The sequence below is a fragment of the Oncorhynchus clarkii genome, chromosome 28, assembly GCF_045791955.1.
Source record: "Oncorhynchus clarkii lewisi isolate Uvic-CL-2024 chromosome 28, UVic_Ocla_1.0, whole genome shotgun sequence".
Taxonomy (NCBI): domain Eukaryota; kingdom Metazoa; phylum Chordata; class Actinopteri; order Salmoniformes; family Salmonidae; genus Oncorhynchus; species Oncorhynchus clarkii.
The window spans coordinates 26,629,739-26,654,283 of NC_092174.1; the positions used below are offsets into that span (position 1 = coordinate 26,629,739).

General features: G+C 40.9%; 1 protein-coding gene across 1 annotated transcript; it reads right to left on the reverse strand.

Moving 5' to 3' along the window:
* Positions 1-353: 353 nt before the first annotated feature.
* On the reverse strand, positions 354-24,349 carry LOC139386951 (desmocollin 2-like protein). The gene is made up of 16 exons (XM_071132856.1): positions 24,025-24,349; positions 23,616-23,706; positions 23,207-23,406; positions 22,988-23,092; positions 14,879-15,034; positions 14,636-14,780; positions 14,285-14,439; positions 13,460-13,594; positions 13,092-13,277; positions 12,620-12,867; positions 8,982-9,124; positions 5,531-5,755; positions 4,958-5,179; positions 4,589-4,704; positions 4,146-4,478; positions 354-3,744 (listed from the first exon to the last, which is right to left on the reverse strand). Exons 1-16 carry the CDS (start codon positions 24,085-24,087, stop codon positions 3,547-3,549), a joined length of 2,721 nt encoding a protein of 906 aa, XP_070988957.1. The 5' UTR covers positions 24,088-24,349; the 3' UTR covers positions 354-3,546.
* Between the last annotated feature and the right edge of the window lie 196 nt (positions 24,350-24,545).

Here is a 24,545-nt window from a genome sequence, read left to right on the forward strand (position 1 = left end):
AATTCAGTGTTGCAGTTCTTGACACACTCACACCGGTCTGCCTATCATCTACTACAGTAGGTATTTCAAAGGTATTTAAATATTTTGTCTTGCCCATTCACCCTCTGAATGGAACATATACACATTCAATGTAAAAGATCCTTCTTTAACCTGTCTACTCCTGTTCGTCTACACTGATTGAAGTGGATTTAATAAATCCACTACAAAAAAATCAAAAAGGGATCACCTGGTCAGCATGTCATAGAAATAGCAGACGTTCCTAATGTTTTGTACACCCAGTGTACATTTTAAATACATGTTGAAACGCATTTAAGAAAAAAATATATTCAGTACCAGTCAAAAATTGACACACCTGATTCAAGGGTTTCTTTATTTTTACTATTTCCAACATTGTATAAGAACATCAAAACTATGAAATGTAGTCATGTAGTAACCAAAAATGTGTTAAACAAATGTCAAATCCAAAAATATTTTATATTTGAGATTCTTAAAAAGTAACCACCTTAAGCTTCATGGGGTAGTCACCTGGAATGCATTTCAATTAGCAGGTGTGCCTTGTTAAAAGTTCATTTGTGGAATTTCTTTCCTTCTTAATGCGTTTGAGCCAATCGGTTGTGTTGTGGCAAGGTAGTGGTGGTATACAGAAGATAACCCTATTTGGTAAAATACCAAGTCCATATTATGGCAAGAACAGCTCAAAAAAGCAAAGAGAAACGACAGTCCGTCATTACTTTAAGACATGAAGGTCAGGCAATCTGGAACATTTCAAGAACTTTGAAAGTTTCTTGAAGTGCAGTCGCAAAAACCATCAAGCTCTGTGATGAAACTGGCTCTTATGAGGACAGCCACAGGAAAGAAAGACCCAGAGTTACCTCTGCTGCAGAGGATACGTTCATTAGAGTTAACTGCAACTCAGATTGCTGTCCAAATAAATGCTTCACAGAGTTCAAGTAACAGACACATCTCAACATGAACTGTTCAGAGGAGACTACGTGAATCAGGCCTTCATGGTCAAATTACTGTAAAGAAACCACTACTAAAGGACATTAATAATAAGAAGAGACTTGTTGGGGCAAGAAACACAAGCAATGGACATTAGAGCAGTGGAAATCTGTCCTTTGGTCTGATGAGTCCAATTTGAGATTTTTGGTTCCAACTGTTGTGTGTTACGAATCCCTTTTGGCCCGACAGTCTAGGGGGGGATGGTAATGAGACGCGTAACATAACTCATGCAAATTATAATTGTGACAAAGTAAAAGTGTGAACGTAATAACCAGGACAACTGAAATCTACCGTCAAACTCAAGGTTTATTTGAAAACACACGGTAATGGGGGGAGCAGGAAAAGGGGCTGAGCTGGACCCAAGGAAAGAAACAAGTATTCAAAACACCCCTAAGCTAGACTAGCCTATTTTAACAGCTAACTAACTAACCAAAAATACAGTGGGTGGTCCGCCCAGTTCTAACTAGTGTATTTAACAAAGTTCACCTACGGGTAGTGTATGCCCATGGGCGACTTGTCTTGGTTTCCCCTTTTCCCACCAGCAATCAAATACAAACACCATAACCAAAAACAATACTCACAGGTGATGACAAAGTGCTATGGAGGTGCTCAAACAAAAGGAGAGGTTAAGACACAAAGAGAGAGAGTAACAGAGCAATCTACATACATGGCATTTACAGAGAGATTGAGCTACTGAAATCTATGAAGAACAGAGATCTACAAACATGGCATTTACAAAGAGATTGAGCTCTAGAGCAAACAAATGATGGGGTTTTTAAACCATGGGGAAAGAACTGTGATAGGGTAGGAAACAGGAGGAGGTGTGTCTTCAGATTGATGATTGATTGTTGACTGATTGGGGAGTAATGATTTTAACCTGTGAGGGGAGAAGGAGAGAAAAGAAACACACACAGGATACACACACACACAGGATAATGGTATCCGTAACATGTGTCTTTGTGAGACACAGAGTAGCTGAATGGGTGATCTCCACATGTGAGATTCCCACTGTGAAGCATGGAGGAGGTGTGATGGTGCTTTTCTGGTGACGCTGTCAGTAATTTATTTAGAATTCAAGGCACTGTTTTGGGTCATTGTCCAGCATGGCTACCACAGAATTCTGCAGCAATACGGCATCCCATCTGGTTTGCGCTTAGTGGGACTGTCATTTGTTTTTCAACAGGAAAATGACCCAAAACACACCTCCAGGCTGTGTAAGGGCTATTTAGCAAAGGAGAGTGATGGAGTGCTGCATCAGTTGACCTGGCCTCCACAATCACCCGACCTCAGACCAATTGAGATGAAGAGTGAAGGAAGTGAAGGAACAGCAGCCAACAAGTGCTCAGCATATGTGGGAACTCAATCAAGACTGTAGGAAAAGCAATCCTCATAAAGCTGGTTGAGAGAATGCTAAGAGTGTGCAAAGCTGTCAAGGCAAAAGGGTGGTTACTTTGAAGAATTTGTTTAACACTTTTATGGTTACTACATGATTCCATATGTGTTATTTATAGTTTTGATGTCTTCACTATTATTCTACAATGTAGAAAATAGTAAAAAAAATAAAGAAAAAAAAACCTTGAATGAGTTGGTGTCCAAACTTTTGACTGGTACTGTTATATTTGGCCAATTTTAAATATTTCACATGTATCCTAAAAAAAATATATTTTAAACTTCTATTCTAAACAGAAGCACCAATAACTTCCTATTCCCAACGGAAGCACCCAGAACTTTATATTCTAAACAGAAGCACCTTCTACTGTAAACAGAAGTACCCAGAACATTCTATTCTAGTCTAAACACAAGGCTTTTTCTGCCACCAATCAACCATAAGAATAAAATGAATTGGACGGACAATTGAATTGTGTGACAAATTCAACATGGAAGACCCAATGTAGCCTAATCGACAAGGCAGTTTTACTCTTTGATGGCTAAAAAGTGATGAGAAATGCCATTTAGAATCTCACACAAACAGTCTTGAAAAAATGATTGGATTGCATACAGTCTGCTTTAGATGGTCATATTCACTCTACTTATTTCATTATCATGTGTTGACTTGTACAGAACGTACAATGGTACAAAATATAGCTAGGACAATAAGTGCAAGGTGTAATTATTCAGGTTATCCAACATTGAAAGAGAAATATAGACTTTATTTAGTAATGTTTGTACCCCATTCAGTTCATAGGTAATTAGAAAAATCTCATCTTATCTAACATTCAAGTACTGTTTTTACAGCATCTCATAAACAAACATTTGATTCTACAACACTGAAACTTTTACCATATTTTACAAAAAAAAAATCTTATCTTTGGCACTTAAATCACTAAATGTACACTATTTACAATACATAGTACTTTCGAGTGCAAAAAGGCTCTAACCAACAAACAGTTTGAGCAATTCAGTGTGATGACTGACTCAATGTTTTGTATCACCCTTGATAATAATAGCATGCCAACCCTCTGATAATTCATAATTATCAACAAAAAACAAACATGAGAGAACACTTTCTATAGTAAAAACAATATTGCAATAGATCTTCCTGGTTCATTTGTTAGTGCAGACCTCAGCTAACACCTTGAACTTTGGCCCCAGTGTGTTCAGGAAGTCCAGGTCTTCCTGGTTGACTTGGTCACTGCAGCAGCCCACCGAGCCAGCTGAAGACCCCACCCCCTCGAAGCCGTACGCGTGGATGATGTCATCGGCGTACCGTCCCTCCTCTTCCGTCCCTAGGTAAGCCAACTTCTGCAAAGAAAAGGTAGACCAGGTAAACATGATACGAGACAGGAGGGACATGGTAGCAGACAGGGTAAAATATGAGGTGGAGAGAGGAGAATGCATGTTGTTATTAGTCCATAGGGAGCAGACAAGGACTAGCCCGAAGGGGGGAGGAAGATATTAGAGTAGGTGATATTACTTCCTTCCACAGGATATTACACTGAGAACAGACAAACCTTTCACCAACCAGACGAGATACATGAAAGCTGACACAGAAGCCAAGGGTTTAGCCAATAAGTAAGCCAACATTACACATTGGAATTGTCTAGGCTTTCACCAATAGTAAGAACTATATTAAACCTTAGAGAAAAGGCGGTCTGTTTACTCAGACTAAAGTAAACACATTGACATTGTTTGAGTTGTTTTACCTGTTGTAGAAACAGCCTGTTGGTTTGCCAGTTGATCTTCATGAAACGTGTGTTGTCAAAAGTCATATTGCCACTGGCATATTGTCCGCCACCATATTGATCTACACCATATTGTCCACCTCCATTTTGTCCACCGTATTGACTGCCGTTGTATCGGTCAGAGAAGCCGTTCTGCATATCGGTCACAATGACGCTGCTGCCGGACTGCTGTTGAGTGCCCAGGTCTCCTCCCATCTTACCCAAGTCCTTAGCTCCAGCCCACCCCATGTCAATCACGGATCCCTTCACTGAACGGTCAATCCCAGACTTTGGAACAATGATGAGATTTGAATCCTAAAGAGGAGACATAAAAAACATATGAATACAAACAAGGATCTGAAATCTGCTTTGATTTCATGACCATGAGAAATGTGTTTGTAATACTTTCAATATCACAGCCTTACCACTGCATCCCCTAGGGCCTCAATGTTAGACGTCAGCAGGATACCACCACTGTCTCCCATATCCTCCAGCTCCATTTTCTCATTCTTCGTCACACACACGAATGCACAAAGGATACCTGCGATAAAGAACCAACAAGAAAGTGTGTGAGTGGCACTGCAACAACAAGGCTGTCAGATGGACAAGACACACGAGTCATTTGTTAAGGAATACAGCCATACTAGCTGATGTCAGCTATTTAAGACTTCACCATTCAATTTCTAATCTCTCATCAGTTTTATATGTTGTCCTATCTTATTATTTGCTTTGACACCAACCTGTCAGAGCTACATAAATAATATGAATGAATGAATAGCCCAGTGGAGACTCACAGAGTAGAAGTAGCAAAGCCAGACCGAGCAACATGGCCAGGATGCCCCACACCCCCAAAGATGTGGAGTTCTGTTGGGCCAGACACGCTCCGTTCCTGCAGCGGCAGATCCGGACCGTCACAGTCTGGGTACTTCCAAAGCCCTGCAGGTCCACCACCATCAGGGGGACAGTGTATAGGCCGGTGGGGAGCTCCTTAGTTTGCGCCAACATCACTGCAGTGCCTGACGAGGAAATACACTGTCGTTAGGGACAGGAGTTTGTGTACTAGATTTCCAGGTGAGATTATACTATAAGGACTAAAACTCCTGGCTCTAAGAAAAAATGTCACTAAAGAATGTCAGTTAACAGGTGCTGTGCAACGTGGCTCTGTTGAGGTTGCTTCTCTAGAGAGTATTTCGGCTTTAAAGTTGTATTCAAGAATGTATGACACTGACTAGTCATTATAATTTATAAATTGTACATTTATGGACTTCTTCCCATTAAATAACTGCATCACTTTTTCAATCACATTTGCAAGACATCAATTAATATAGAGATGCAATGGAGTCAGGAGGTAGGAATCATTTTCATACTGTTAAGTGGCTTCACAGCCCATTTGTCATCATGCTTCTCTCCCAGTTTGAAGCTGAAGGGGGCGGAGAAGGGAGCTTGGTCCTTATCTTCTGCTACCACCAACACAGAGCCCATCTCTCCCCCATCCTTCTCACACAACACCAGGTCTTTAGAGAGGATGTCTGGGATGTGGTCGTTCATGTCTTCCACTTGAATAATCACCGTCCCTGTACCTGTCTTCCGACCTAGGAGAAAGGAGACATATGTAAGAAACAAGATAACGCTGATTTTTATTGTGAGAGCTTGAGTGAGTCAGATTTCCAATCTATTCACTATCACACATAGCAATAAATGGGAAAACTTGAAAGTTCAGTTACAGATGGCACACAGTACTGATGTTTTCCCAGTCGTTATAAATGCAAAACAGAGATAAGGGCCAGTAGATAGCATATGACCAAAAAAAGCACATCAGCACATCTGGAATAGAACCGAGTAACACAATGTCATGGACCTCAATGACGTGATCACTCCAGGTGTTACAGATGGACTATTATACTCATCATCCTGTCTCTTAAACAACACACAAAGAGTTATTGTGTTGTGTGTGAACATAAATCGAACATTGGCGAGAGTGGAGGGGGTGGTTGAAGCTAACACCAGAATGTGTTATGTATTAGGTAACATCAGTCAAGGCGTAAAGACGACGACAACCTCTCATCCTCTGTGGTGTAATTCAAGTTGTGCAAACGCACTCCCATATCAACATGTCAGTAAAAGGAGATCTTGAGGAAATGGAATAGGGCACAGTGGTGTTGTTAGCTATAATTATGATGCTTAGTCTCTTCCTTGATATAGAGTGTTAATACTTGTTACAGTGATAGAGGCAGTGAGAGAAAGCAAATGCAGGATTAGCATGCTATTAGCTGGGAGGATATAACTAGGTCCCTGGGGCCGGTTGCATAACACATCTTAAGTTATTTTCCCCTTAAATTAAGGGGAAAAGGGTGCCCATCAGGACCCATACGTGCTTCATTAACTATGGATATGTACAGTAAGCATCATTCAATCTAGTCAAACCGGTTAATAGGCAGGTGGTTAGGAGTTTTGGGCCAGTAACCGAAAGGTGTCTGGATCAAATCCCTGAGCTAAAACTCTGTCGTTTTGCCCCTGAGCAAGGCAGTTAACTCCACTGTTCTCCGGGCGCTGATTAACTTTTTCAATGCTAGTTGAGGATACTATAGTGATCACGTTTAACATTGGATTTATTACCTACAAAAAGGTAAGATGTGTTTTAATTTGAAGGGTTAGGGTTAGGGTTAGGGTTCTGGTGCTGCTCTACACACACACGCGCTTTGACCAACATAAAGCCAACTCTCGGAAGATGAAAGACATTCAAAGTTCCATTCTGTGGGCCTAATTCAGATAATGCATGTCATAACAAGATGCCCAGCGCTTCAAGCCAAGCCTCCTGTCACGTCCTGACCTTAGTTCCTTTTTTATGTCTCTATTTTGGTTTGGTCAGGGTGTGAGTTGGGGTGGGCATTCAATGTTTTGTTCTATGTTTTGTATTTCTGTGTTGGCCTGGTATGGTTCCCAATTAGAGGCAGCTGTCTTTCGTTGTCTCTGATTGAGAACCATACTTTGGTAGCCTGTTCCCACCTGTGTTTGTGGGTAGTTGTTTTCTGTCTGCGTCTCTGTACCAGACAGGACTGTTTTTTGTTTGTTCCATTTAGTTATTTTTGTTCTAGTGTTCAGTGTAATTAAAATATCATGAACACGTACCACGCTGCACCTTGGTCCACCAACGACAACCGTTACAGAACTACCCACCACCAAAGGACCAAGCAGCGTGGAGGAATGGACTCCTGAACATGGGAGGAAATCTTGGATGGCAAGGGACCATGGGCACAGCCGGGAGAGTATCGTCGTCCTAAAGAGGAGCTGGAGGCAGCCAAAGCTGAGCGGCGATGCTACGAGGAGTTGGCTCGAGGAAGAGTGCACGAGAGGCAGCCCCAGAATTTTTTTTTGGGGGGGGACACGGGGAGATTAATGGCTGTGATAACTTAATGGCTGTGATAGGAGAAAACTTAGGATGTATCAACAACAATGTATTTACTCCACAATACTAACCTAAATTGCAGAGTGAAAAGACAGCCTGTACAGAATAAAAAATATTCCACACTTACATCCTGACTTAAATCAGCATGAAGATCTATGGCAAGACTTGAAAATGTCTGTCTAGCAATGACCAACAACCAATTTGACAGAACTTGAATTTAAAAAATAATAATGTGCAAATATTGTATAATCTAGGTGTGCAAAGCTCTTAAAGACTTACCCAGAAAGACTCACAGCTGTAATCGCTGCCAAAGGTGATTCTAACCTGTACTGACTCATGGGTGTGAATACTTATGTAAATTAGAGATGTAATTTTCTATAAATTAGCAAATATATATCCAAAACATGTTTTCACTTTTTTTCACATTTTTTTAAAATACATTTTTAAAATCAGTCTAACACAACAAAATGTGGAATATGTCAAGGGGTATGAATAATATCTGAAGGCACTGTAGCCAGCTGCGTACTCTGTAAGTTAGCTTGACATGCTAGAAAGTAATAGAAACAAGTTGAGAAAAAATCTACAAGAAACATGTTTTATTATCTTCTGAATCAATTTGTTTCTCCTGCCTTGAATGTTGTTTTATTTTGCGATCTCTTAAAATAAACGTGATCTCTTTGACGAGACATTCAGCCAGTGGTCGTCTCCATGGTAACCATAGACTTATTCTGCCATACATGCTTTCAAACTACTGTAAACCCAGAAATCCCCCGATCACACATGCAGGCGATGTAATGGCGACGTTGGCTATTTAACCGCATGCTCAGAAACACTTCGTCGGGCCTAACGGTCGTCTCGCACCGAACTGCGCATGTGCAGGCAGTCACAGCAAAGGCATTCCTTCGATATAAAGTTGTTTTTGACTCAAATGAAAGCGTGTCAGTTTGCCACTCATGAGGTTGGAGTAATAACATGTTCAACTACTTAAGACACTGGCTCGAATCTAGGTTGTGCCTTTAGATAGAGAAAATTAGCAACTAAGGAAGAATTTTTCATTTCACTCATTGACATCTCAAAGCCCAATCTCCGGCCTGGTCTGTTTAGTCTGTTTTGGAAGAGTGACCGGAAGTCTCGTGATGGTGCGCCTCTGGGTTTAGAAACTCTGGGGTAAAACCCCTTAAGTATGCCCTTACTAAAGGAAAACATTTGAGGGGCTCTATGCAATGCCTTTAAACAATTCCCTCAGGTAAGGTTAAATCCTTAAAGGAAACACTTAATATGTTTTATGCTACCAGGCCCAAAGTTTTTAAAGCAATAGATGAGTTAAGATCATGCAAATAGTGATGCATATTTGACTACACAGAAATGGAATAAATACACATAGGAGACAATGTGTAACAACATCTACTTACTGGCATCCACAGCTTTCATAGTGACGTTGTAAACACCATCCACTACGAAGTGGGACTCCCTGTCGATTGTGTTGGCGATCTTCAGCTGTCCAGTGCTTTCGTCGACATTGATCCATGAAGCCGGGTCTGAGACCTTGTAATACCTGAGAGGGAACAGAGCGAGAGAAGACGGTATTAAAGCATTCATGAGCATCATGGTGCAATTCTGCCATCAAGTGCTGGAGAGAGAAAAAAAACATGGCATACCATATTTTCATGCATGTTAACATTAGAAGCCTCCTCCCTAAGTTTGTTTTATTCACTGCCCTAGCACACTCCACCAATCCGGATGTCCTAGCCGTCTCTGAATCCTGGCTTAGGAAGACCACCAAAAACCTTGAAATTTCCATTCCTAACTATAACATTTTCCGACAAGATAGAACTGCCAAAGGGGGAAGTGTTGCAATTTACTGCAAATATAACCTGCAGACTTCTGTCTTACTATCCAGGTCTGTACCCAAACAATTTGAGCTTCTACTTCTAAAAATTAACCTTTTCAGAAACAAGTCTCTCACCGTTGCCGCTTGCTATGGACCACCCTCTGCCCCCAGCTGTGCCCCCGACACCATATGTGATTTGATTGCCCCCCATCTGTCTTCTGAGCTCGTGCTGCTAGGTGACCTAAACTGGGACATGCTTAACAGGCCATACTACAATCTAAACTTGATGCCCTCAATCTCACACAACTTATCAATTAACCTACCAGATATAACCCCAAATCCGTAAACACGGGCACCCTCATAGATATCATCCTAACTAACTCACCCTCCAAATACACCTCTGCTGTTTTCAACCAAGATCTCAGCGATCAATGGCTCATTGCCTGCATCCGTAATGGGTCTGCGAGCAAACGACCACCCCTCATCACTGTCAAACGCTCCCTAAAAAACTTCTGCGAGCAGGCCTTTCTAATCGACCTGGCCGGGGTATCCTGGAATGACATTGACCTCATCCCGGCAGTAGAGGATGCCTGGTTATTCTTTAAAAGTGCCTTCCTCACCATCTTAAATAGGCATGCCCCATTCAAAAAATGTAGAACCAGGAATAGATATAGCCCTTGGTTCACTCCAGAACTGTCTGCCCTTGACCAGCACAAAACCATCCTGTGGTGTTCTGCATTCGAATCGAATAGCCCCCGTGATATGCAACTTTTCAGGGAAGTTAGGAACCAATATACACAGGCAGTTAGGAAAGCTAAGGCTAGATTTTTTAAACAGAAATTTGCATCCTGCAGTACAAACTCAAAAAAGTTCTGGGATACTGTAAAGTCCATGGAGAATAAGAGCACCTCTTCCCAGCTACCCACTGCTCTGAGGCTAGGAAACACTGTTACAACCGACAAATCCACTATAATTGAGAATTTCAATAAGCATTTCTCTACGACTGGCCATGCTTTCCACCTGGCTACCCCTACCCCGGTCAACTGCCCGGCACCCTCCACAGCAACCCGCCCAAGCCCCCACCATTTCTCCTTCACCCATATCCAGATAGCTGATATTTTGAAAGAGATGAAAAATATGGACCCCTACAAATCAGCCAGGCCAGACAATCTGGACCCTCTCTTTCTAAAAATGATTTGCCGAAATTGTTGCAACCCCTATTACTAGCCTGTTCAACCTATCTTTCGTATCGTCTGAGATTCCCAAAGATTGGAAAGCTGCCACGGTCATCCTCCTCTTCAAAGGGGGAGACACTCTAGACCCAAACTGCTACACACCTATATCTATCCTACCCTGCATCTCTAAGGTCTTCGAAAGCCAAGTTAACGAACAGATTACTGACCATTTTGAATCACATCGTACCTTCTCCGCTATGCAATCTGGTTTCCGAGCTGGTCATGGGTGCACCTCAGCCACGCTCAAGGTCCTTAACGATATCATAACCGCCATCGATAAGAGACATTACTGTGCAGCTGTATTCATCGACCTGGCCAAGGCTTTTGATTCTGTAAATCTCCACATTCTTATTGGCAGACTCAACAGCCTTGGTTTCTCAAATGATTGCCTCGCCTGGTTCACCAACTACTTCCATATCTGATAGAGCTCAGTGTGTCAAATCGGAGGGCCTGTTGTCCGGACCTCTGGTAGTCTCTATGGGGGTGTCACAGGGTTCAATTTTCGGGCCGACTCTCTTCTCTGTATACATCAATGATGTCGCTCTTGCTGCTGGTGATTCTCTGATCCACCTCTACGCAGATGACACCATTTTGTATACTTCTGGCCCTTCTTTGGACACTGTGTTAACTAATCTCCAGATGAGCTTCAATGCCATACAACTCTCCTTCCGTGGCCTCCAACTGCTCTTAAACGCAAATAAAACTAAATGCATGCTATCCAACCGATCATTGCCCGCACCGGCCCACCCGCCCATCCAGCATCACTACTCTGGACGGCTCTGACTTAGAATACGTGGATAACTACAAATACCTAGGTGTCTGGCTAGACTGTAAACTCTCCTTCCAGACTCACATTAAGCATCTCCAATCAAAAATTAAATCTAGAATCGGCTTCCTATTTCGCAACAAAGCTTCCTTCACTCATGCTGCCAAACATACCCGCGTAAAACTGACCATCCTATCGATCCTTGACTTCGATGATGTCATCTATAAAATATCCTCCAACACTCTACTCAGCAAACTGGATGTAGTCTATCACAGTGCCATCCGTTTTGCCACCAAAGCCCCATACACTACTCACCACTGTGACCTATACGCTCTCGTTGGCTGGCCCTCGCTTCATACTCGTCGCCAAACCCACTGGCTACAGGTTATCTACAAGTCTCTGCTAGGTAAAGCCCCACCTTATCTCAGCTCGCTGGTCACCATAGCAGCACCCACTCGTAGCACGCGCTCCAGCAGGTATATCTCACTGGTCACCCCCAAAGCCAATTCCTCCTTTGGTCGCCTTTCCTTCCAGTTCTCTGCTGCCACTGACTGGAACGAACTGCAAAAATCACTGAAGCTGGAGATTCCCATCTCCCTCACTAGCTTTAAGAACCAGCTGTCAGAGCAGCTCACGGATCACTGCACCTGTTCATAGCCCATCTGTATACAGCCCATCTATCTACCTCATTCCCATACTTTATTTATTTTGCTCCTTTTGCACCACAGTATCTCTACTTGCACATCCATCTTTTGCACATCTACCATTCCAGTGTTTAATTGCCATAGTTATTACTTCGCAACCATGGCCTATTTATTGCCTTAACTCCCTTATTTTACCTTATTTGCACTCACTGTATATAGACTTTGTTTTCTTTTTTTCTACTGTATTATTGACTGTATGTCTTGTTCATTCCATGTGTAACTCTGTGTTGTTGTATGTGTCAAACTGCTATGCTTTATCTTGGCCAGGTCGCAGTTGCAAATGAGAACTTATTCTCAACTAGCTTACCTGGTTAAATAAATGTTAAATTAAAAAAAATAAAAAATAACAATTTCACAGTACCTCTATTTTCTATTGAAACATCATATTATTACTATGACCATTATCAATATGGTCAGACAATATGCCATCTCCTATGGTCATATGGCAAGACAGCACAAACAGATCTGGAACCAGGCTAATAAAGTATGACATTGAGGTAAACTAAGATCTTACTTGATGCCAGCGCTGCTCTTGGTCTCTGGGTCTACAGCAGTGTATGTTCCGATCAGGGTGTCGTTTGGAGTATTCTCCTGGACAGTAAATCGTACGATGGGGGCAGTGAACTCTGGTCCCTCGTCCACGTCCCCCACTGTGACATCCACAGGGATGGACACCCACTTGGCATTGGTCCCACTCAGCTCAGCCTGGTTACGGGCCATCACATCCAGCTTTAGGTTCTTGGTCTTCTCGTAGTCTAGAGGCTGGTGACACAGCGAAGACAAGGAGTGTCATTTTATTGCATTATTATTGGACTATCAGCCATCAATGACATTGTCATTGTACAAGCGTAAATAAGAGTAAAAAAGTATTTTGTTTCAAGATTTTGACTCTCTTTATGTTATGGGATAATTTGCCTTATTTTAAAAATAATTATGAAAGTCAAGATCAGATCAAAAATATAGGTTAATTGTGAGTACCAACTCACCTTTGTTAGGTAAATTAGTCCTTCATTTGTTTTTGGGTCTCTTTCCATCCTGAAGTTCCCATTTTCGTTCCCCTTGGTGATGATGAACTCAGAGTTCCAGTTTGGTGTGTTAATTAAGTCCTTGTCTTCAATAGGGATTCTGAGGATGAGGCCTTTCTCTTGGTTCTCCATAACACTCACATTATACTGCAAGAGGAAAGCAGCATGTTCAATTATCTGACTGAGGTATATTGAATATCCATACTCTATAGCAAACAAAATATAGCACATTTTCACCATAACTATTGTTTTGCTGCCAAATAAACTGCGATATAAAATTGTCATTACTGTAAAAAAAATAATATTCAAGATTATTATTTTTTCCTTACAGATGTCTTTTTAAAAGTGGGAGGGTTGTCGTTGATATCTCCCACAACTATTGTGGCTGTAGCCGTGTTTGATAGACCATTCAGAGCGCCATTCATGTCTCTGATGTCCACTGTCACAAAATGTTTGTCGTTCACCTGAAAAACAAAATCCCCAAATATACATTTAGTTCAAATATACACTGAGTGCACAAAACATTAGGAACACCTTCCCAATATTGAGTTGCACCTATTTTGCCTTCAGAACAGCCTCAATTCATTGGGGCATGGACTCTACAAGGTATTGAAAGCGTTCCACAGGGATTCTGGTCCATGTTGACTCCAAAGCTTCCCACATTTGTGTCAAGTCGACTGGATGTCCTTTGGGTGGTGGAACATTCTTGATACACACTGGAAACTGTTGAAACATCCAACCCTGTTGCTGTTCTTGACACACTCAAACGGGTGAACCTGGCACCTACTACCATACCCTGTTCAAAGGCACTGAAATATTTTGTCTTGCTCATTCACCCTCTGAATGGCACATACACGCAATCCATGTCTCAATTGTCTCAAGGCTTAACAATTCTTCTTTAACCTGTCTCCTCATCTTCATCTACACTGATTGAAGTGGATGTAACAGGTGACTTCAACAAGGGATTGTAGCTTTCACCTGGATTCACCTGGTCAGTCTATGTCAGGGACAGAGCAAGTGTTCCTAATGTTCTGTGCACTCAGTGTATATTAAAACATGAATAATTCAAACAATGATAGCAGTGGTCACCAATGTGGAACCCTGGAAAACTAAGTGAGATATTTTGAAAGTACGAAGAGGAGACTAACTCTCACCTCTCTGTCAAGAGTGTCTGTTTTGGTGCTGATGACTCCTGTCTCTGGGTTGATGTAGAACAGGTTGGTCCCAGAGAGGAGGGAGTACCTGATCTTAGTGTGGTCTGTACCAGGCTCGTCTTTGTCTATGGCATTCACCTTCCCCACAACGGTACCTGCAATGGAACACATCACAACACACAGGCTATTAGTTCATATCCACAAGTTCCAGTTTCAAATGAATGTCTGGATGTGTGACAAATGTATCTGTAAATGTACTAATTCGTGAAACATATGGCACTTTTTCTATGTACTGTATTACAGAGGCTAAAGGCACTCTGGTATTTCTTACTTCAGCTGTATGTTTCTCACCTGTTTTGCTTTGTTCCAGCACAGTAAACTGCAGTTGTCCAGTGAAAGTTGGTGCATTGTCATTTACATCTTCTACATTCACTGTGATGGGTAATGGTAAGTCTGTCTCCTGGTTGGTGTATCTGTCAAACACTCTGGCTTGAAACTGAAAAAAAAGATGTCATGTTTTATCATCATAGATAATCAATTAATCAATTATTAAATAATAAAGCAATAAAGCAATAATTGTTGTCTACTACTCACTATAAACTGAGGGGTAACCTCGCGGTCAACAGCTCTGTGGACCTTCAGCATCCCAGTTTCCTTTACCACACTAAACACACCCACAGGGTCCTCTGTCACACCAGGCCCACTGAGGGTGTAGTACACCTTGTATGCGGCAGAAGAATCAGATGCAACCTAGACCAGAAAACAATCAAATAGTATCTGTGGTCAAGCTTCAACAAGCAGTGGGATAATCATTCGGGTTAGAAAATTGTACAGTAATGATATGTTTTTGGTTGGATATGTTTCTCAATTTCTTTCCTTGGTTTTTGCAATCTTTATCACACCATTTGCCATTATTGTTAGTCGTATGGTTTGGCCTCAGACCAGTAAGTGTGAGCAGAGCCTGCTGAGCATCTGGTACATGTCACTGGCTTGGGCTAGTGTAAGAGTGGGGGGGTTGGGCCTGTTTTTCTGATCACAGCCTGGGCGTATGTGTGACTTCCATGTCGAGGCCCTTTTGGCAGGAGGGGCATAGGTCTGATCTTCCTACCTCCCATCTCACACACATTGACCGCAGCCCTTCCCACGCCCTGCTGCAGCTCTCCCGAATCGCGAAGCAAACAAGTGCTGTTTAGAATAACTTTTCTCAAAGGTTTCACAGAAAGCACACATGTATTTCTATATCCTCTCCAAAAATCATGATATTATTTGAATAGTGAAAATATTTCTAAAACCCATCCCTAGTGTTTACACAGGCAGCCCAATTCTAATATTTTGCCAGTAATCGGTCTTTTGACACAGCCTTAGGAACACTTAGTCAACAATTATAATGCTTTAGACCTTTTACTTGCTAGGCGGGTATGACCATTTCTGTTTTGCAAAATGTAGAGACACAGAAAACCTGAGTCTACGCTTTCACTATGGTGAATCACTAAAACAATACAGAAATACAGTACGGAAAATGAAGGAAGAGCACGTCAGAAATCAGCTCAATGTAATTGAAGAATCCATAGACTCTAACCACTTCTGGAAAAATAGGAAAACACTAAACAAACAACAACACGAAGAGTTATCTATCCAAAACGCTGATGTATGGGTAAACCACATCTCCAATCATTTTGTCCCTATAACACAGAACAAACAGCAAAAACATATACATGATCAAATACAAACCATAGAATCAACTATCAAAGACTACCAGAACCCACTGAATTATCCAATTACATTGAATGAACTAAAGAACAAAATACAAACCCTCCAACCCAAAAGGCCTGTGGTGTTGATGGTATCCTCAATGAAATTATAAAATATTCAGACAACATTTTTTTTAAATGTATTTAACCTTTATTTAACTAGGCAAGTCAGTTAAAAACAAATTCTTACTTACAATGACGGCCTAATTGGGTTTAACATCATTTTTAGCTCTGGCATCTTTCCCAATATTTGGAACCAAAGACTGATCACCCCAATCCACAAAAAAATCCACAAAAGTGGAGACAAATTTGACCTCAATAACTACTGTGGGATATGCGTCAACAGGAACTTTGGGGAAATCAAAGTCTTCTCATGCTTTGTTGATTTAAAAAAAAGCCTTTGACTCAATTTGGCATGAGCGTCTGATTCCATCTAGACACTGTTGCCCTAGAGCACACAAAAAAATACATACCTTGGTCTAAACATCAGCGCCACAGGTAACTTCAACAAAGCTGTGAATGAGCTGAGGGACAAGGCAAGAAGGGCCTTGCCATCAAAATGAACATAAAATTTGACATACCAATTAGGATCTGGTTAAAAATACTTGAATCAGTTCTAGAACACATTGCCCTTTATGGTTGTGAGGTCTAGGGTCCGCTCACCAACCAAGAATTCACAAAATGAGATAAACACCAAATTGAGACTCTGCATGCAGAATTCTGCAAAAATATCCTCTGTGTACAACATAAAACACCAAATAATGCATTCAGAGCAGAATTAGGCCGATACCCGCTAATTATCAAAATCCAGAAAAGAGACGTTAAATTCTACAACCACCTAAAAGGAAGCGATTCCCAAACCTTCCATAAATAATCCATCACCTAAGCAAGCTGGTCCTGGGGCTATTTTCAGAAACACAAACAGACCCCACAGAGCCCCAGGACAGTAACACACCCAACCAAATAATGAGAAAACAAAAAGATAATTACTTGACACATTGGAAAGAATTAACATAAAAACTAAGCAAACTAGAATGCTACTTTGCCCTAAACAGAGAGTACATAGTGGCAGAAGACTTGACCACTGTGACTGACCCAAACTAAAGGAAAGCTTTGACTATGTACAGACTCAGTGAGCATAGCCTTGCTTTTGAGAAAGGCCTCCATAGGCAGACCTGGCTCTCAAGAGAAGACAGGCTATGTGCACACTGCCCACAAAATGAGGTGGAAACTGAGCTGCACGTGCCAAATGTATGACAATATTAGAGACCCATATTTCCCTCAGATTACACAGATCCACACAGAATTTGAAAACAAACCCAATATTGATGAACTCCCATATCTACTGGGTGAAATACCACAATGACTCATCACAGCAGCAAGATGTGACCTGTTGCCACAAGAAAAGGGCAACCAGTGAAGAGCAAACACCATTGAAAATACAACCCATATTTATGTTTATTTATTTTCCCTTTTGTAATTTAACTATTTGCACATTGTTACAACACTGTATATAGACATAATTTGACATTTGAAATGTCTTTATTATTTTGGAACTTCTGTGAGTGTAATGTTTACTGTTCATTTTTATTGTTTATTTCACTTTTGTTTATTATCTTCTTCACTTGCTTTTGATGCGGTAGCACAAAAAAAGGGGCTCTGAGGACACCTCCTTCGCTGGATCAGCACACCCTATAAGAGCAATGGCGAGTTGAAGAGTCTACTGATTGAGAACCCTATAAGAGCAATGGCGAGTTGAAGAGTCTACTGATTGAGAACCCTATAAGAGCAATGGCGAGTTGAAGAGTCTACTGATTGAGAACCCTATAAGAACAATGGCGAGTTGAAGAGTCTACTCTTTGGGAAACCTATAAGAGCAAGGCGGGTTGAAGAGTCTACTCTTTGGGAACCCTATAGAACAATGGCGAGGTGAAGAATCTACTGATTGGGAACCCTATAAGAGCAATGGCGAGTTGAAGAGTCTGCTCTTTGGGAACCCTATAGAGCAATGGCGAGGTGAAGAGTCTGCTCTTTGGAAACCCTATAGAGCAATGGCGAGGTGAAGAATCTACTGATTGGGAACCCTATAGAGCAATGGCGAGGTGAAGAGTCTGCTCTTTGGGAACCCTATAAAGCAATGGCGAGGTGAAGAGTCTGCTCTTTGGGAACCCTATAGAGCAATGGCGAGGTGAAGAGTCTGCTCTTTGGGAACCCTATAGAGCAATGGCGAGGTGAAGTGTCTACTCTATAAAATGTAAATACTCTAAGTCTGATTGATATTATCTAAGATCCCGAAACACGCCTGACGGCACCACAACGGCTAATCTCCGAATAAAAGGGCAGGATACATAACCAGGCCAGCCCGGCGGGCCTGTGAGTCACCTGAGAGTCACGTGACGACTTGTATCACTTGTATACCTTAACGGTCCTAAAGCAAAATCCCCTACCGGAACACTTGGTGCCCAACGTGGGGCTCGATAATATCATATATATACAGATAGAGAACCTACCAAGAAAATCCTTGAGGATGAGGAAATAAGAAAAGTACTATAGAGTTTATAACTAAATAGGAAATCTTATACAAAACCTAAAGGTAAATGAGGAAATAAGAAAAGTACTATAGAGTTTATAACTAAATAGGAAATATTATACAAACTCCTCCGGGTAAATGAGGAAATAAGAAAAGTACTATAGAGTTTATAACTAAATAGGAAATCTTATACAAAACCTCAAGGTAAAGAAGGAAAAAGGATGAAGGTAGAAAAGTAGTGATTTTATAAGCATTACATTTATTATGAAAATAAATATGCTGCAGTTCCTAGGGATGGTAAATTACTGGAGGGATCCCATACTATGGATCCCATACTAGGCAACATATATACAATTATTGATGAGACTGATTTAAGATTAACGCAGGTTATTGTTAGATGAAATACAGTGGACTCCTGAAGGAGAGATTTCATTAGTACAGAAAACATATGCTATGTTTAGCAGGGTTTTGGCTTTATCTAATCATTTGAAGGTTTGTCTTTCAATAGTAGAAAGATGACAAGGGTATATGGCATCTGTTGTGATCCAGGATCATTGAGAGTATCGGGTAAATTAAGCTGAACTATATAATTATCTTATAGATTACTACATAGAAATGTTGAGTTCTATAAAATTCATTAGTGCAAACAGGGAGACAGTGAGACAGTCAAAATGTGGAAGCAGAAACCATATCTGGTACTGACAGTATTAGCTGCGGCAACAGGAAGCAGATGTGGAAGCGAAAAAGGCCGGTTTTAAACCACAGCCATTAAAGCAGCAGTTGTTAAAAGAGGAAGTTAAACATAGACATACGTAACTATATTGAAGGATTGTCAGTCTAAGAGCACCAGTGAAAGAGTGGGGGCTCGTCCAGGATCCATGTCCAAATTTATTAGGTCAGTTAGGCACCGACACAGGAGTAGGGGAATGGGATTTTACATAGATGCAAATAATGCAAAGAGAGGCTAACCTAGAAAAGGCTAGTCAAAGAAAAAAGACAGCCGCAGTGCAAAGAGCGGACACCTCAGGAGACGCAGGGGTACCCACTAAACCAGGGAGAAGAGATAGGGCAAGGCAGCAACCCCAGCAGCAAACCCAAGCAGGGCCACAGGCTCAGAGTAAACCGGCCTTCCAACATAAACCCTAAACACCCCAAAAGGATGGAGGTAAAACTACCTGGCAAAAGAAAGACCCCAAACCACGTGACAATACGGCAGCAGGACCATCAGGTGTTAAAACCGGGGGCTCCCCAAAAACCAGCCTCCCTGGACGTAGCGGCCTTTGGAGCCCTCACACAGGAGGAAAAAACTCAAAGGAGAGAAGATTATGCAACGTGGAAAAGAGGCAAACCCTGGTAGGAAATGAAAAAGTGCAAACTGGTTAACGGGAACCCTGGAAAGAAACTTAAAAGTACCGATAGTGGGCAAGACTTTTCTTATAGATACCGGGGCAGACCGCAGTATGACTAATAATCCAGGAGAACCAGTGGGTACCCTCAGGGAAGGAAAACAAAAAGATATGAAAATAATCAACCATTTTAAACCTGTAAATGTTCCAGACTAAATAGAGAGGGTCAGAACAGAAACGGGAAAAATATTAATCAAATAATAGAAAAGCTAGGTGAAATAAAAATACAGCAGTTTAAAGACGGTAACCTACTAACCTCTAATGAAGAATCTGAAAGGACTATTAAGTGTTTTAACAAACCCCTTAAAGGCCCCATACAAAATGGCGCTGTTGGAAATATATTGGAATAAAATAATGGCCCTAGCCCAAGGCCAGGACATAATAATAAAGGACAATTAACTTAACAAAATGTGGGCACAACTAGTTGAGGGAAGTAACCACAACTAGTTGGGACAAATGGTGAAATGTAGTTTGTATCAAACCAAGAAACGGAAGAAGGGTCTCCTCCCGTGGTACAAAAGAGGAAGGCCACAAACATAGAAAAACCCAGAGGCATAGTGGTTTTTACAGACGGCAGTGAGAAATCAGGTCCCACTGAGTGGGGTTTTATTATAAAAAATATAGAAACAGGAGACACCCTCATTAGAAAAAGAGGCCGAATGGAGGGAACGGCACAAAAGGCAGAGGTAATGGTAGTGTTAGAAGCTTTGCTACACTGCACCACTTCTAACCTTAAAAGGATTGAGGTAGTCGCGGATAGCTATTATTGTTTCACTGGTATGACATCAGAAAAAACTATATGGCAAAATAACGACTACAGAGGAGCAAAAAATAAAACTCTCCTCTATGATGGAGAATGGCGTAAAATCCATGAGTTAATGGACAAGGCCGAAGTTTTAGTAACTCACCAAAAAGCTCACACCAAGGACAGTAAAACAGCTCAGGGAAACTTCAACGAATTAGGCAACCAGGAAGTGGATGAATTAGTCCAAGTACGAAGGGTCGTACTAATTCACCATGAAAAATATCAACTTAAGGCTTTACATATAGATTGGGGACATTTAGGCCTTAGGATCTTTATGAAAAGGCTTAGACAAGAAGGTATTCCCTATGTTAAAATGGAAGTTACTGACCTTTGTCAACAATGTACTACATGCCAGGAACAAAAAGCAAGTAACATTGGTAGGCAGGCAGGGCAACACATTAAACATACAATACCATGGAAACAAATTGCGTTAGACACTATGGGCCCAATGAAGGTTGCTACCTCAGTCGGGCATAGATACGCGATAGTCGGTGTTTGCATGGCCACAGGTTATTCAGTTGTTCTAACATCAAAATCATCAAACACTGTGCCTGTATTACAACTGCTTTTATTATATCTATACATTATGATTCTAACTGTAATTATACTCCGGGTTGCAATTCGGCTTGTAATCCTTATTAAACAAACTAACCTCTGATCAAAGAAGTTTCCTGTGGTCTCTTGTGTAACGTAGGGCAGAATTCCCTTACAATACTAATCAAATACCAATTGATTTTTAGAATATACAACTGTCCTGTATAGGCTACCTGAACCTGCATGACATGAGCCGCCCTCACGCTCTCTCCTTTGATAGAAAGTTGTGCGTCTATTAATGCCAAATAATAGGCCTACATGCAGTCAGTCCACACTCAGAACACTAGCTTACTATATTGTTTCATTATGCAGTGTACTATCTATAGCTATATACTGTATTTAGCTGCTATTTAGAACTCTAAAAAAATATACATCACATAGCCAAACAATGAGGAAAAAAGTAGTCTACTTGAGGATAAATTCAGCCACTATTTAATGTTGAATTTAGTGGGTTTGTCTGACTAATAGCCTACACAAATGGGCTGCAATATTCAAATGAAATTAAATACAAATAAATCCAACTTGAAAGACTCCCCTGGTGTCATAATATATTTTGACATTGCAACCACATAATTCAATCGCCGGTTCACCAGCATGAACGAAATCACAAACAGATTTTTTTTTGTTCAAGCCCTCAAGAACCGTTGTCTGCTAATGGTGATAATCTGTTTGCATTTGCCAATGTATTGTCTTTCCAATATCCAGACAACCTGTCCCCAGAGCTTCCTATACAGTAATTTAATCTATCTCCGTAACGTGTTGAGGCCGGCAATTAAGTAGAATGCGAGGCTCAATTAAAGATGTTTCAGAACTGCTATATTCGAAGCACAACTCCCTTCTGCACAGTTTCTTGTCTACAACAACTCCATTCGGATTAAACAGCCTAGCTGTTGGTTGCTCATTGTAGTCTACTTCTTCTCATTAAGGTGACTTCATTCAGACATTTTTAATTCCATTTTGCATTGATTAGAAATATCCCACTTCACCTGCTAGGCTAGGCCTACATGGAGCCTCTGCCCCTTGAATTGCCAGACAATAACAGCAAGGTACATGTGTGAAACGTGTGTAGACTACCGGTATGTCTTTGTTATAAAAACTACATTCAAAAGTGTGTTGCTTTATTAAATGAAGAATGTCAAATGTCATGTTATACACTTGTGTGTAGCAATGTCACATGGCTCATTTGATTTAATTCAGACAAAGCCTTTTCATTGTTAAAAAGGCCTGTAATTATTTTCTTCTAAAAAAGTGAATACTCACACAACATCCATTGGGATATTATATTAATAGATTAACTGTGCCCACTAATCCTGTGTATACATGTATGTGGTTGGGTGTGGTTGGGTGTGTATGGGTGTGTACCATCTGGTGAGGGCGTGGAGCAAACAGGTACAGAATGTGCCTTAGCCACAAGTGAGAAAGAGTGAGAAATAAAGTGGATCATGGGTAAGGAGAATTGAAAGCACAGGTAGAGGATAATTTGGCTGTTGCCCATGTAGGAGTGTGTTAGGACTACATTACATGAAATATGGACAAAGCTTCGGTTTATTGTCCATATTCAAATAGACAGAATGTGCTGAAAGTAATGGAAGTTGTAACTTATTTTAAGGACATTACCAGATCAACTTCCTTTGGAAATGGAGGGACGTCGTTTTCTATGATGTTGAAGGGCAGAGGGCTCCAACGTCTTTTGGAGCGCTTTAGTAGACCATCTTTCAATACCTGAAACATGCAAAAAGTCACGACACTACAAACATAATACAGTACTTATTTAAAAAGTATAGGACTAGCATCTTCAACATATTTTACTCTAAGCCAATGTGGAATCCACCTTACTTTTCTAGAGTTCTGGACAAGGTAAACATCCATGTTTTTCTTCTGACCATTGGGGTCCTGAAACTGCACTGAGAATGTCCTGCCATTGGCTGGTACCATAGTGATGTGAACTGTTACTATAGTTCCATCTGCCTGTACTGTGAAGTCCGGGTCACAAGAGGTCAAATGCAAGGTCTTGGTGTCACAGTTGTCGACATCAACTGAACAATGAGAGAGAAAGAAATGTTATGAACTGTACAATTACTAAAAACAACATGAATTATCCTAAGCAAGATAACGTGATTATGATTAAGGATGATTAAGGATGTCAACTGGTTATAAAAAGTGTATGACCATATTGATTGTTTCATTCAGTATCAATTACATACAACGTTTGACAGGACTGGAGTATTTGTGAATGTTCAGTTACCTTTTGAAATAACATGCCCAACTGGTACTGTCTGAGGTACTGCTGCTTGTATGGAGTCGGGGATGAAGCAGGAGTCCACACATGAGATGATCTGGAGTTAACACATGAGAGTGATATTGTTCATTCTAACAACGTGCATATCATACGATAGTTGTGTTACAAATATTATTTGTATTGTCTATTATTGGAACCAAAAGAATGAGACATTTACATTTTCAAGAACATAGTCTGCATAGGTAGATGTATCAACAAGCCGCACCTTGACAGTGATAATATTCTAATATTACACAACTGCACAAAATAAATGTTACGTTTGCCAATTCAATTACATTCATAGACTCAAAGGAACTTGACAAATCCAAATCAAATGTCAAAATTACAGAAAAACTTTCATTTCATATGTACTTACCAAAAAGATGCATAAATTGACATTTAAGTTCCGTGCCATTTTTGTTACTACCATTCGAAACATCAAGACTATAGTGACGAAACCACACGCAGGAACAAGAAGTATAAGTGTTTCTGTCAAGGGCGAGGATTAGTGGGTGGAATATCCTTACACCAATCAACAGTAACCTAATTGTGTCCGTTTAAATCTTCCATTGCAGGTATCGGAATGACGGTTTCGTTTATGAAAAAGTACCCCGCCCGCGATTACTCAATTGGCTACCTCGACGACGGGACGCATTCCTCGTCTAGTACTCCACCCTCTTTCAGTCTGTGAAAATAACAGTACAGAGGTGTGATTTAACATGTGATCAGCTGCTCAAAGCTTGTGGTTTGGTGTGAACCATGCACGCTAAGCAAATTGGTTATTTCGAAAGAAATCACAGTGAACAAATGTTACCAATAGGGGGAAGCATTGTATCGGTAATGGATTGTTGTCTGAAAACAATGGAATGTCCTCTTGGCTTTTTTTTCTCAACTATC